The 13,079-nt window shown below is 35.7% G+C and overlaps 2 protein-coding genes across 3 annotated transcripts; both read left to right on the top strand.

Moving 5' to 3' along the window:
* Positions 1–90: 90 nt before the first annotated feature.
* On the top strand, positions 91–3,647 carry LOC127495865 (gastrula zinc finger protein XlCGF57.1-like). Its single transcript, XM_051863267.1, has 5 exons — positions 91–520; positions 677–869; positions 974–1,050; positions 1,149–1,233; positions 2,050–3,647. The coding sequence occupies exons 1-5, from the start codon at positions 371–373 to the stop codon at positions 3,492–3,494; spliced, it is 1,950 nt and encodes a 649-aa protein (XP_051719227.1). The 5' UTR covers positions 91–370; the 3' UTR covers positions 3,495–3,647.
* Positions 3,648–4,685: 1,038 nt separating this feature from the next.
* si:dkey-182i3.10 (gastrula zinc finger protein XlCGF57.1) lies at positions 4,686–12,023 on the top strand. Of its 2 annotated transcripts, XM_051863269.1 has the most exons (5): positions 4,686–4,937; positions 5,204–5,426; positions 5,513–5,580; positions 7,705–7,741; positions 10,199–12,023. In XM_051863269.1, exons 4-5 carry the CDS (start codon positions 7,736–7,738, stop codon positions 11,570–11,572), a joined length of 1,380 nt encoding a protein of 459 aa, XP_051719229.1. In that variant the 5' UTR covers positions 4,686–4,937; positions 5,204–5,426; positions 5,513–5,580; positions 7,705–7,735; the 3' UTR covers positions 11,573–12,023. The 2 variants fall into 2 exon arrangements, with proteins under 2 accessions (XP_051719229.1, XP_051719228.1); XM_051863268.1 differs by lacking the exon at positions 7,705–7,741.
* Positions 12,024–13,079: the final 1,056 nt, after the last annotated feature.

The following is a 13,079-nucleotide window of genomic DNA, read 5'->3' on the forward strand; positions in this document are numbered from 1 at the left end:
ACAGCGCTGAAAGGCTTTTATTTTGAAATTATCTCTTTCTGAAGTATATTTGTTCCAATCACTGACGTCTTATTTTTAGGATCAAACTGATCCAAAACAAGCCTCTTATCAAAACAATAGCGACAACAATTTAGCGCACACAAATTTCTAAGACTTATGTTTTGTTTGTTAATCATAACCAAATATTATGGTGAATGACAAGCGTTCAAGGACTTTTATTTTACGATATAATAAAGAGGAAGTACTTACTGCTTAGTGCAAATGTTGTAGGGAGTTCAATATTTTGTGTACTTTCCTCTAATTCTGGCTTTGCCAGCTGTCAAACACAAACTGAGTTGGATTAGCTGCACGTTTCTCAGCTGTGGTCACTATGGCCCGGTATGAGCTTTTTCAGAGTCAAACCACTCTGGTCATGTCATTACTGACGGACACTGCTAAGCAGGAGATACGAAATGTTTTTACATCCAGCTACGATGAATCTCATCTCACCATCAAACCAAACGATTCTCAGATTCACATGGTATGAAAGTATGTTATTAGAACTTTAACGTGTATGGTTGTGTGGTTGACTATGAGAACTGTGCTTTTTCCTTAGTTAAATTTACATTTTTAAACCATATAATTTCAGGGTTTTTGTTTTGTTCATAATTATAACATCTTTCTCGTATCAATGCAGCTTAATTCCATAATGGAGAGGTTTGCCAAAGAAGCAGTGCAGAAGATTTGCAGTCTCTTCAGATACTGTTCATCTATTGCACCAGTTCCAGCACAAATGTGTTTGAATGGCCGAGATGACATAAGAAAGACTTCATCTCAGATGGGACGTGATCTCAGTGGAACAACATGTATCCAAAACCAAGAGTTTCAGGGTACTTGACAGATTTCAATATCAGGCCACTCTAGAGACTGAAGATTTAGCACTCTCTTTTCTTGGTATTTGTGGTCATTTTTGTTTTGTGTTCCTCTTTCACAGGAGATGCTATATCTCTCTCTGTGAGTCCTCTGAATGAGCTTTCATCACTGTCTCACCAGCAACCTTCAAGCACTGTGGTGAGTAATAATACAGTGCAATTTTAAAGAGGAATTTCTTTTAAGGATACAACTTAAAGGGTGTTGATTGAAACATTTACATGTAATGTGAATTATAGCATGAACAGGACAGTAAGGCAAGCCAGTGTCTTATGGTGGAGGACAGAGCAGAAGAAGCCATTCAGACAACATTCATCAGTGAGGGTAAGAGTCCCAACTTTCAATTGGTAATTACAAAGTCTCTACCATTTGCAGTCATTCATTGTCTCGAGAGCATCTAAATCATTATTGCTGCTGTTTTACATCAGCAACAATTACATGCATTATTAGTATATTAATATGACAGTGTTGTTATTAACTAAAACTATTAAAAATTGTTTTTGTTAATTAAAATAAAGCTAAAATGAAGATGATAAAATAACAAAAATTAATGGCAAGTAACTGAAATAAAAAAAAAAAGTCGAAGTACTAAAACTGAAATATTATACATTAAAGCTTAACAGAAATAAAAAAAAACCTAAAAGCTATTAATAATATATAAAAGTACCATTAATAATATACAAAACCACATAACAGCATTACTAAAACTTAAACAAAAATTATAAGAAATGAAAAAATAAAGGCTAATTCACTATTTCAAAAAAATGCTATAATAATACATGAATAATACTAAAATGACACTGATATATTACATTTTTAAATATAGTTCTTTAATACAATAAAATAAAAAATCTTATCATTTTATTATATAAATACATTATTATATAATTTGTATATTGTTGTATAATATATTTTTATTATATATTAGAAAGAAATGTATTTATTTCTGAAAGTTAACCTGAAATGAAAAGTGAAATTGACTGACTTTTTGGCACATTCTTCGTCTTATAGTTTACTAGTTTAATTAAAGCCTTTCAGGCCAACAGTTTACACCGCATGATTTTTGCAGCATGAGTTTTGCTAAACTGTGAATATATGAATAGATTATGACTGATGTAATGTTGTTTTTCATTTTGCCAGCTGCTGATGACATGGGCTGGTCTGAAGATCAGGAAGGCGTGTTGCAGACGTCAACCGAGCAACCTGAAAAGCCGCAAGACAAAGAGTCTTTTGAATGTGAGCAGTGCGGAAAGTCCTTTCCAAAGATGTTTTCTCTTGTGCAGCACAAACGTGTGCATTCGATTGTGAGGCCGCACAATTGTGAAAAGTGCGGGAAGAAATTCACACTGCTGAGAGCACTAGAGACCCACCTTCGCAAACACTCACAGAAGTTCGAGAAGAAGAAATTTCCCTGCCCTACGTGTGGAAAGAGCTTCAGGGATCTCACAGCGCACGAACTGGTCCATGCGGAAGTCAAACCATTTACCTGTGAAATATGCGGACAGGGATTCACAATCAAAAGAAGTTTATACATGCACCAGAGGGTGCACACGGGTGAAAAACCATACAGATGCGACACCTGTGGGAAGTGTTTCTCCCTGATTGGCACGTTAAACTACCACAAGAGGATTCATTCAAATGACAGGCCGATAAAGTGCAGCCACTGCAACAAGAGCTTCAAGTACCATAAACTTTTGAAACACCACCTCCGAGTGCACACAGGTGAGAGGCCGCACACATGTGACATCTGTGGGAAAAGTTTTGCGCTTTCCGGGACTCTGAAACGCCACATCCTCATTCACACTGGTGACAAACCATACGTCTGCGAGGTGTGCGGCAGAAGATTCAATCAGAGAAGCACTCTCAAAGGTCACATGCGAGTGCACGGAGAGAAGCGGTTTATGTGTGAAATGTGCGGGAAAACATTCCAGTATAATTATGTCTTAAGGAACCACATTCTTACACACAATCAAGTTGGAAATCCAGGAGATAAGAGCAACGCTCATCGCTGCGAAGTGTGCGGGAAGTTCCTGAGCTCCGCCTACGCGTTAAAAACTCATCTGCAGCTGCATTCGGACAACAGTAAACCCTTTACGTGCACGTTATGTGACAGGAAGTACAGCAGCATACATTCCCTCAGGATGCACGAACAGCTTCACACGGGGGAGAAACCTTTCAAGTGCGAGATCTGCGGTAAGGACTTTTCTCTGAGGGCTTCGTATAAAACCCATATGTTTCTGCATTCAGGAGAAAGACCTCATAAATGCGTATTGTGTGGGAAAAGATTCAAGCTGTCAAGCTCTCTGAAGATGCATATACGTACTCATACCGGTGAAAAACCTCACAAGTGTGAAACGTGTGGGAAGGCGTTTCATTTATCGGCCAATTTGAAAAGACACAGGCTTGTGCACACCGGGGAAAAGCCGTTTACCTGTGACATTTGTTTGAAGAGTTTCACACAGCCCAACAATTTGAAGGCACACATGCACATTCACACTGGCAACAAGCCGTACACCTGCACTAAGTGTTGGAAAAGTTTTGCCTATCAGAGAAATTACAAAGATCACAAATGCACTCCACTTTAAAAGTTTTCAGCCTTATTAACTAAAATAACTAAAATTGAGTAATGTCTACCTACAGGTTTTTTTTTATGTAGGATTGTAAATAATTTTGTGAAAATTACAAGAAATGCTTGACTGTATTTATTTATCAAAAAATAAACAAGTTTTTCCTTGTTATTTTTATGTCTGTTTTATCATCTATAAAGTCTGACAGTTTAATGGTTTTTGTGTATGTGTGTTTTAAATATAAAACTAAAAGCCAATGTGTTAAAGGGATAGTTCACCCAAAAATGAAAAGTCTGTCATCGTTTACTCACAGTGTTGTTCCAAATCTGTATGAGTTTCTTGCTTCTATTGAAAACAAAAGAAGATATTTTGAAGAATGTTGGTAACCAGTTGACAGTAGCCATTGACTTGACTTGAAGGAAAAAACAAAACAAAACAAAAAAAAAAACATGGAAGTCAAATGGCTACCGTCAAATGGTTACCAACAATCATCAAAATATCTTCTAAAACTATCCCTTTAAATCAATCTGTTAAATCAAATTTATTATAATAAACAATATCATCAGCTCCATTTAAGGATATGTGAAAATACTTAATAGTTTTCTTTAGGTCCCAATATATATAATGGCCTAATCAAAAAATACAGATTTTTTGAATATTGAGGGAGCAATATAATTTTGTGCAAAAAGCCTTTAGCCCCAACAAGCTTTTACTGCTTGTACTATCATTTAAAATATTCAGTAAATATTCAATATTTTGTGAAAACATTTTGATTTTGTCACCCTCAACAAAACCACAAATGTCTTGTCACCACCAAAAAATATACTGTATTTATATAAAAATATGTCATTTGTGTGTTTTCACTACATTAGTGAGGACATTACATAGACGTTCATTGATTTTATATCAGATATTGATATTCTATTGCCTAACCCAACCCTTACCCCCTAAACATCACAGAAATGTGCAAAACACTAGATTAAAAAAAAAAATGTTTTGGCCACTTATAATCCTTTTAAACAGTAACAAGGACCAATCAAATATCCTTACTAGTCGGTTGTCATAATATTAGCCTATAGCCAAATCTGTTCACAAACACAAACACACAGTTTTATTTAGCAGTTTGAAATCCATTTTTTTTTTCTCTCAAAATGCATATACGCAGTGCCGCAAATAAACTCCAGTCCAGTGAGGGGCAGCAAATGAGCACAACCCCAACGCTGTTCAATACAATAGAAGAAAACAGGTTAGGAAGCTTGTAATGGCTTTATTTACTTTATAATCTCTTTCATCAAAAATAGCAGCAGGAAAATAATGTCGTTGTTGGAGTCTGAGGTTGTCTCTGTTTTGGAGACGCTTGTAAAGGCAACGGTAAAAGAAATGACTAAATTCGTGGACATATCAGGCACACCTCCACTGACAGAAACTACAGCAAACGAGTCTGCCACCCCAGACTTTGCAGTAAGTGAACAAAAAGTTTACGAAATGACTGAATTTTTGCTTGTGCCGTTTGTTTTTAAGCCATACACCATAACCTGCATGATTAATTAGATATATGGCAATAAATCAATTCAGTGACTGCATCAAGCTCAACCATTCAAACCTGTTATCCAAGTTAATGTAAGAAAAAAATATCCAACAAATATTTTGGTCACAAGCTAGCTAGCCCCTACTGAATGACAGCTTAATTTAGGCTAGTTTATAATTGATTTGTTTCTATATTTTAGACCCATCTGAACTGTGTGTTAGAACGTAACGCAAAGGAAGCTGTGGAGAAAATATGCCAGCTTTTCTCTGCACTTCAGCATCTTGAAACGAGCCAGAGTGCACAGGATGGCTTGAAAACAAGACTAAAGCAAGTTGAGAAACGGCAGAAGACTCTACAGGGAGAGACTCATATAACCAACGATGCTCTCCTCAAAAGTCAGTCCAGTGACCAGCTTACTCTAGGTGAGATTCATTACTTATGCTTCATTCACACCACTATGCTTCTCAGAGCAAATCTTTAAGATTTATGATCCGTTGTGCTATTGCAGTGTCTGGGGAGAACATAGATGTGAGCTGGGCGCAGGAGGAGATCATAGACACTGAGCATGTGAAAACAGTAAGTTATTCACACATAATAGAGCACAGCAGTTAGTTTCTTTAGGTAAGAATCTCTTGATTGTAGACAAATTGAACAATACCATATAAACCTTTTCATACAGACCTACCATAAGCTCGAAGGTTAAGCTATGGCATATGCTTCTGTGAAAGCCACATATCAGTGTGATTTTTAACTCTTTTAAAAAAAAAAGAAAATCATGTTTAAAGGGTTAGTTTACCCAAAAATAAAATTTCTGTCATTAAGTACTCACCATCATGTCGTTCCAAACCTGTAAGACCTTCGTTCATCTTTAAAACACAAATTAAGATATTTTTTATGAAATCCAAGAGTTTTTTTTTTTATCCTCAATAGAAAGCAACGAAATAACATTCAAAGTCCAGAAAAGTAGTAAAAACATCGTTAAAATAGTCAACGTGACTACAGAGGTTCAACCTTAATGTAATGAAGCAAAGAGAATATTTTTTTGTGCGCAAAAACAAAACAAAAATAATGACTTTATTCAACAGTTTCTTCTCTCCCCTGTCATTCTCTTACGTTGTTTACATTGCAGCACTTCCAGGTTCTACGTCAGAATGCCGGCTCATTATTGGCCATATGCATGTGATGCTGATGCAGGACTCGGCCAATAATGAGTCGCATTCTAACGTTAAACCTGGAAGTGCTGCCACGTAAATAACGTAGCAGAATAACGGTAGAGACGAATTTGTTAAATAAAGTCGTTATTTTTGTTTTGTTTTGTTTTTGCGCACAAAAAGTATTCTTGTGCACAAAAAGTATTCTTGTCGTTTCATAACATTAAGGTTGAGCCACTGTAGTCACGTTAGGGCTGGGTAATACAGCTAAAAAAATTATCACAATATAATGTTTCATATTGATCGGTATCGATAATTATTGAAAACATTTTAGTAGAATTTTTTTTTTTAATTTAACCAATGCATTTTTAATTAAGGCAAACAACAAATAATTTTTAAAACAAAGCAAAATAAAATGTAAACAAATCTTTCTTATATTTTATATGAAGATTAAATAAATAAGTGTTAAAGAAACTTAGAGCTGCACAATTCTGGATAAATTGAGAAACTTTTTTGTTTGTTTCGAACCGAGATCACAATTCTAAATGTCAACTAAACGAAATAACATGTAATTTACTAGAAGTTCTTACAAAATATTAATTGCTGCAGTATATTTTAAAATTTTAAATATATTAGAATTAATTCTTATTAAAAAATTCTGTTTGGATGTTTGATTCAATGACATGCCCATAAATACTCTTGTTTCATTACTGGATAAATCAGTGTATTTGAAAGAATCTGTTGAATGAAGATTCAACGTCAAATACATTTTTTAACAGTCACTTATCGCCACCTGGTGGTGAAACAATGTAATCGATAAATGTGTCGTTTTCAGCGCGTTCAAGTTTCTTTCTAAAGCTGATTTGCTCTATTTTGATCGATAACATAGACATTAGTGTTTTATCTAAACTATAAACTTGTATCTCAGTACTTCTGTGATAATTTAAATATTTGTAGCACAGAAATAAACATACTGTATGGCTGAAAACACTTTGTGCAGCTGTTAATACCAACATGACTACTCTCTTAAGACGAACTTTGAAGTAGGCCTAGATCAACTGTAAGACGTAAGGAAATCATGAAACTGCCACACTGACGAGCTGATATGTCCTTTTTTATTCACAATCTCCTCATCACCGGCAGGTACAGCACTCATTTTCATGTGTTTGTGTTCTGATTTCACGTGGCGATCGCGCAACTGAACTCCACAGCAGTGTTTGCGTGTCACTCGTAGCGCGTCTGTTTGTGACCCAGGGACTGAGCGAGCTTGAGAGCTGTTCATGCAACCGAACTTCATGTCTGTTTACATTTTAAATCATTTAAGTGAAACTATATTGAGAGTTATATAGAACATTTTTTCTATCGTTATCGATTAAGACGTACCGTCAATAAATATCGATACCGTTTTATCGCCCAGTCCTAAGTCACGTGGACTATTTTAACAATGTTTTACTTTTCTGGACCTTGAATGTGCTAATTTTGTTGCTTTCTATGGAGGATAAAAAAACTGTCTTATTTCATCAAAAATATCTTAATTTGTGTTCCGAAGATGAACAAGAGACTTACGGGTGTGGAACGACATGAGGGTGAGTACTTAATGACTGAAATTTCATTTTTGGGTGAACTAACCCTTTAATTTTTGAATTCCAGGTGAAGAACTAAACTACTTATAATTCTAAAGAGTGATCGGACAAGTTGTGTGAAAGAGTTGAAAGAGTAAATACTTTAATATTTTGCAATAATCTTCATAAAAACAGTTTTTATGCTTATAATCTGACTATAAGACAGCAGTTTTATATTATAACATCATTTATTATTTTTTGATAACATCATTTACAATGCTATATCAATTATAATCAAAGTTTATAATGTCTAATTAATCTCAGAGCTGGTTCGTTTGGTTCAAGGCTAAGAACTCTTTATCAAATTACTTTTTTAAATACTTGGAAAAGATGAATAAGAAAAATACTTATGGATTCAGGGCCACTGAAAAAGTGGTTCTATTGTTCTTTATACAAGAGGTGGGTTTAATTTAGCAGTTTGCATAAGCTAATAAACACTCAGCTGTAATTGTACACTACCGTTCAAAAGTTTGGGGTCAGTAAGATTTTTCTTTTTTTTTCGGAGGATCTTGGGTTTTTTCTTAATTGCTGCAGATTTTGGGCTTAGACACATCCCGTGAAGTCATTGCAACATGCATTTAGTCAACTCTTTTTAGCTGCGCTTGGACCAATAATAGACAACGCGTCGCGACTGGAGTTCAGAGCAGCAGGTCGATCTCAATCACACAACATTTCTACACGTGCGCTGAGAAGAAACCGCTTGAATTCACAGCAGAATTAATTTCATCGCTGTGAAATCTTGTGAAAAGCGTTCACATTCGTCGCAGAATTATCTGTTAAACCACAGATATCAGATAAAACGGTGCCGCTGTGGACACTGTTTGATCTGATATGATATCTGATATTTGATCTGATATCTGTGGTTTAACAAAGAATTCTGCAACGAATTTAACCTAAATGCTTCTCACAAGATTTCACAGCGATGTTATTAATTCAGTGGTGAATTCAAGAGGTTTCTTCCCAGCGCACTTGTAATCTGGAAACCATGAGAAACATTGTGACACTAACAGAAATAACTTGTGGCAGAAATGGTCTAATGTTTTGGAGTGCTTTTAAGTGCTTCACACAACTTTTCCCAGCACTTCAAAGCTTTAAATATTGCCCAGTTTGAATGTTATTTTTAATGTGATGTTCAAAACATTATTTGTTCATACTTCATAGTTTGTCCCCATTTGTAAAACTAAAGGTTTCACGATGTAGGAAAGCAAACACTTATTTAGAAATAAAAAAGAATAAATTACCACTGTAGTAGATGCTGCAGAGGAGCACTTATTGGCTTATTAGTCATTTACACACCCTAGTATATATTTTTAATATTTATTAATAATAATAAAAAAAAAGTTAATATTATCTGCATCTCAACTCAAGCTCAGTGCTTTTCTGTCAGTCCTCACAGCACTGCCAAATCAGGGGCTGGTGCCACCTTAGAACTAAGGGTTAGTTCACCCAAAAATGAAAATTCTGTCATTAATTACTCACCCTCCTGTCGTTCCTCACCCGTAAGACCTTCGTTCATCTTCGGAACACAAATTAAGATATTTTTGATATTTTGATATAAGATATTTTTTTCGTCCATTGACAGCAAGTTAATTTACACTTTCAGTGCCCAGAAAGCTACTAAAGACAAATTTAAAACAGTTCATGTGACCGCAGTGTTTCAACCTTAATGTTATGAAGTGACGAGAATACCGTGCACCAAAAAAACAAAATAATGACTTTATTCAACAATATCTAGTGATGGGTGATTTCAAAACACTGCTTCGTGAAGCTTCGCAGCTTTCCGAATCTTTTGTTTCGAATCAGTGGTTCGGAGTGTGTATCAAACTGCCAAAGTCACGTGATTTCAGTAAATGAGGCTTCGTTACGTCATAAGTGTTTTGAAACGTTTCGAAATTTCAATGTTTCACCACTGGGGGGTGATTATCTCTGTGAAACCATGAAAACATGCTGTAAGTATTGCTGCAAATTCAGTCATTTTAGGCCGCAAAAATCAGAAAAGAGTCCTGCGAAATCCTGGAAGGACTGACTATAGAGATTTCTATTTCAAATGAATGCTGTTCTTTTGAACTTTCTGTTCATCAAAGAATCCTGAAAAAAAGTATTATGGTTTCCACAAAAATAAGTAGCACAACTGTTTTCCACATTGATAATAATAAGAAATATTTTTTGAACACTAAATCAGCGCATTAGAATGATTTCTGAAGGATCATGTGACACTGAAGACTGGAGTGATGACTGCTGAAATTTCTGCTTTGACATTACAGGAATAAATTACATTTTAAAATTTAGTATCTTCACTACGAAATCTTACAAAACATTAAAAAATCTTACAGACCCCAAACTTTTTAATGGGAGTGCATATCACAATAATACATTTCTTTCATGTTGACTTAAATTGTTCTCTTTTTCTGTTTTGAAAAGCCCACTAAAACACAGAAGACGGGGATCATTAAGGACGACAAGTCAGCAGATTTTTCAGAAAACATCAACCATCCTCGGTTTGTGGCTTTGCAGGAAGATATGATACTTTGGGATGATACTGTGGAAGATGATGAGGAAGAATCTAGAATTTTGAGCGTTTTAAAAAGCAGAAGTGTTCAATTGAGATGTCGGAAGAAAGGCAAAGCGTTCAGCTGTAAACACTGCAGAAGGAAATTTGACTCGCTTGTTCTGTTGAGAGCTCATCGGGTCGTTCATGTCGCGGGAGAGAAAACCTTCAGCTGCTCGCAGTGTGGTCGGCGGTTTGGCAGTAAAGGCAATTTGGATGTGCACTACCAGCTTCATACTGACAAGAGCCCTTATGTTTGCAATCATTGTGGCAAGACCTTCACCGAACACAAACAGCTGATGTATCACCAGAGGATTCATAACCAAGACAAGACTTTTATGTGTAAAATTTGTGGGAAGTCTTTTCATCAAGCTTACAGTCTCAGGAAGCATCTGGTCGTGCATTCGGTAGAAAAGCTGCATAAATGTGACGTATGTGGGAAGAACTTCCACTTTCGAAACAATCTACTCCGGCACCAGAGAATCCATACAGGCGAGAAGCCGTTCACCTGCCAGACGTGTGGGCGAAGTTTCAACCAGCTCGATTCGCTGAAGGCGCACAAACTAACTCACACCGGCGAGAAACCGCACAAATGCAAATTGTGCGGTCAGGGCTTTGTCCAGAAGTGGATGCTTCGGCTGCATGAGGGACAGCAAACGGGACAAACTGGACATGGATGTGTTGTATGCGGGGAGGTTTTGGGTTGCGTAAATGCCCTGAAAACGCATCTCCCTATTCATGAGGGACAGTTTCCGGTCACCTGTACGGTGTGTGGAGAGACCCTCGGCTCCATTAACACCTTGAAATCTCACCATCATAAACAAACTGTCACTACCACCAAATACAGCTGTTGTGTGTGCGGAAAGTCCTTTCAGAGTGTTGCCGGCGTGAGAACTCATGAGAGGATTCATACAGGAGAGAAGCCCTATTGCTGCTCAGTGTGTGGGAAGACATTTCGGCAGCAGAATTGCCTAAAGGCTCACCAGACCTTGCATACCGGCGAAAAACCTTTTGATTGCGATGTGTGTGGAAAACGTTTTCGCACATTAGGAAATCTCCGTCGACATCAGCGCATACACACCGGAGAAAAGCCGTTTAGATGTGCCATATGCGAGCGGGAGTTTAACCAGTCAAATTCACTCAAAGCTCACATGCACGTTCACACTGGGGAGAAGCAATACGTGTGTGACAAGTGTGGGAAGTGTTTTGCTTATCTAAGAAATCTGAGGTCCCATAAATGTGTATAGATTTAAAGGGTTTGTTCACCCAAAAATGAAAATTGTCATCGTTTAATGTTGATACAGCTTTTTTTTTTTTTTTTTTTTTTTTTAAACAACCCTCTTTGGACCCCATTGACAAAAAAAAAAATTCTCAAAATAAGTTCTTCTGTGTTTCACAGAAAGAAAGAAAATCATACAGGTTTGGAGAGGCAGGTGGGTGAGTAATCGATGACAGAATTTACATTTTTGGGTGAACTATCCCTTTAAGTTACACAGTTAAACTGTTCCAGACAGGAATATGTATGTCTTAACAGGGATCTGTGAGCTTTGTTAATATGCTGATGATTTTTTCAGTTCTTCAGTATGATATAAACATTAGTTTCCTTCAAAAATCTGTTTAATGTAGAATTGATCTTCAAATTTATGTGAAATGAACTGTAAAGCTCTTTGTTATGACAAATAAATCAAAGTCATCAGATTATCTAGTGATCTTGTCTTTTGGTAATGTCTGAATTCTTTTTAAAATGCATTCTTTAATCTTTTGTTAACTTTTAGGGCTGTATTTTTAAATGGGGAAATTAGTTTGGCTTTCCTGTTCCATATCTTGCAAAATAGTCTTAAAAACCAACATAAAACATAATTGTGATAAGATCTAATCAAATCATTACATTCAATTACAGACACAGTGTTTCTTCTTTGTCTTTTTTAATTCAATTTAAGAACAAGCTTAAAGATGTGAGCAACATGCATATAATGCTATATTCTGATTAAAGGGGTCAAGATTATTTATTTACATAATAAAATGTAGCCTACATCATTTGTCTTGGTTCTAGTTGGTTACATGGCTTATAATAACAATGCTGTGTTCATTTGACCCATACTCATTTTGAATTTAGATGCTTGAATATTAGTCAAGGAAATACTGTATTAATAATACTGACTTGGTCACACAAAAGTCAAAACATTATTGGTTGTCATATTCTGACTTTCTCTATATTAATTTCCTAGATGTTTAATTATTCCACTCCATTTAAAAAAAGTGCTACTTGTTTCTGATTTGAAAATGGAAAAAACCTTCCATACTGATAACCCTTAAAAACAAAAATAACTAGTAAAATATAATTTAGATATAGATGTTTCAAGGCATTTCCTTATCTTCCACACTTCCTGAATATACTATTCATCTTCCATTATAGCCAGCCTCTACCTAAATTTGCATTACTTTGCAACCTATTTTTTTTATTATTTTTTTTACAAACTACCATGATTTCATTATGAAAAAGGGGTAGACTAAAAACAATCCACAAATACATTATGTCCAAAACATTTGTCAGATGTACAGAAGTTACAATTTAATCCAGGCATCTATGAATATGAATTAATATCCTAGTTGTCAGGTTCTTGTCATCCTTTTTTATCTTATCCATTTTTTATTGACAAGCTTGGGCCAATGAAATGAAGAAGTACACAGAAAATGTTTATATCTGTGAAGACAAATCTGATTCAACCTAATTTTACAGAAAAACAACCACAA

This window comes from Ctenopharyngodon idella, chromosome 15 (genome assembly GCF_019924925.1).
Source record: "Ctenopharyngodon idella isolate HZGC_01 chromosome 15, HZGC01, whole genome shotgun sequence".
Taxonomy (NCBI): Eukaryota; Metazoa; Chordata; class Actinopteri; order Cypriniformes; family Xenocyprididae; genus Ctenopharyngodon; species Ctenopharyngodon idella.

What these genes read in the sequence shown, in the direction of transcription:
- si:dkey-182i3.10 (XM_051863268.1), top strand. Translation starts at nt 4,791, where the DNA reads ATGTCGTTGTTGGAGTCTGAGGTTGTCTCTGTTTTGGAGACGCTTGTA. An exon ending in CTGCCACCCCAGACTTTGCA is followed by an intron (nt 4,938 to 5,203) that starts GTAAGTGAACAA and finishes TCTATATTTTAG; the next exon opens with ACCCATCTGAACTGTGTGTT. An exon ending in CAGTGACCAGCTTACTCTAG is followed by an intron (nt 5,427 to 5,512) that starts GTGAGATTCATT and finishes GTGCTATTGCAG; the next exon opens with TGTCTGGGGAGAACATAGAT.
- LOC127495865 (XM_051863267.1), top strand. Translation starts at nt 371, where the DNA reads ATGGCCCGGTATGAGCTTTTTCAGAGTCAAACCACTCTGGTCATGTCA. An exon ending in CCAAAACCAAGAGTTTCAGG is followed by an intron (nt 870 to 973) that starts GTACTTGACAGA and finishes CCTCTTTCACAG; the next exon opens with GAGATGCTATATCTCTCTCT. An exon ending in AGCAACCTTCAAGCACTGTG is followed by an intron (nt 1,051 to 1,148) that starts GTGAGTAATAAT and finishes TGTGAATTATAG; the next exon opens with CATGAACAGGACAGTAAGGC.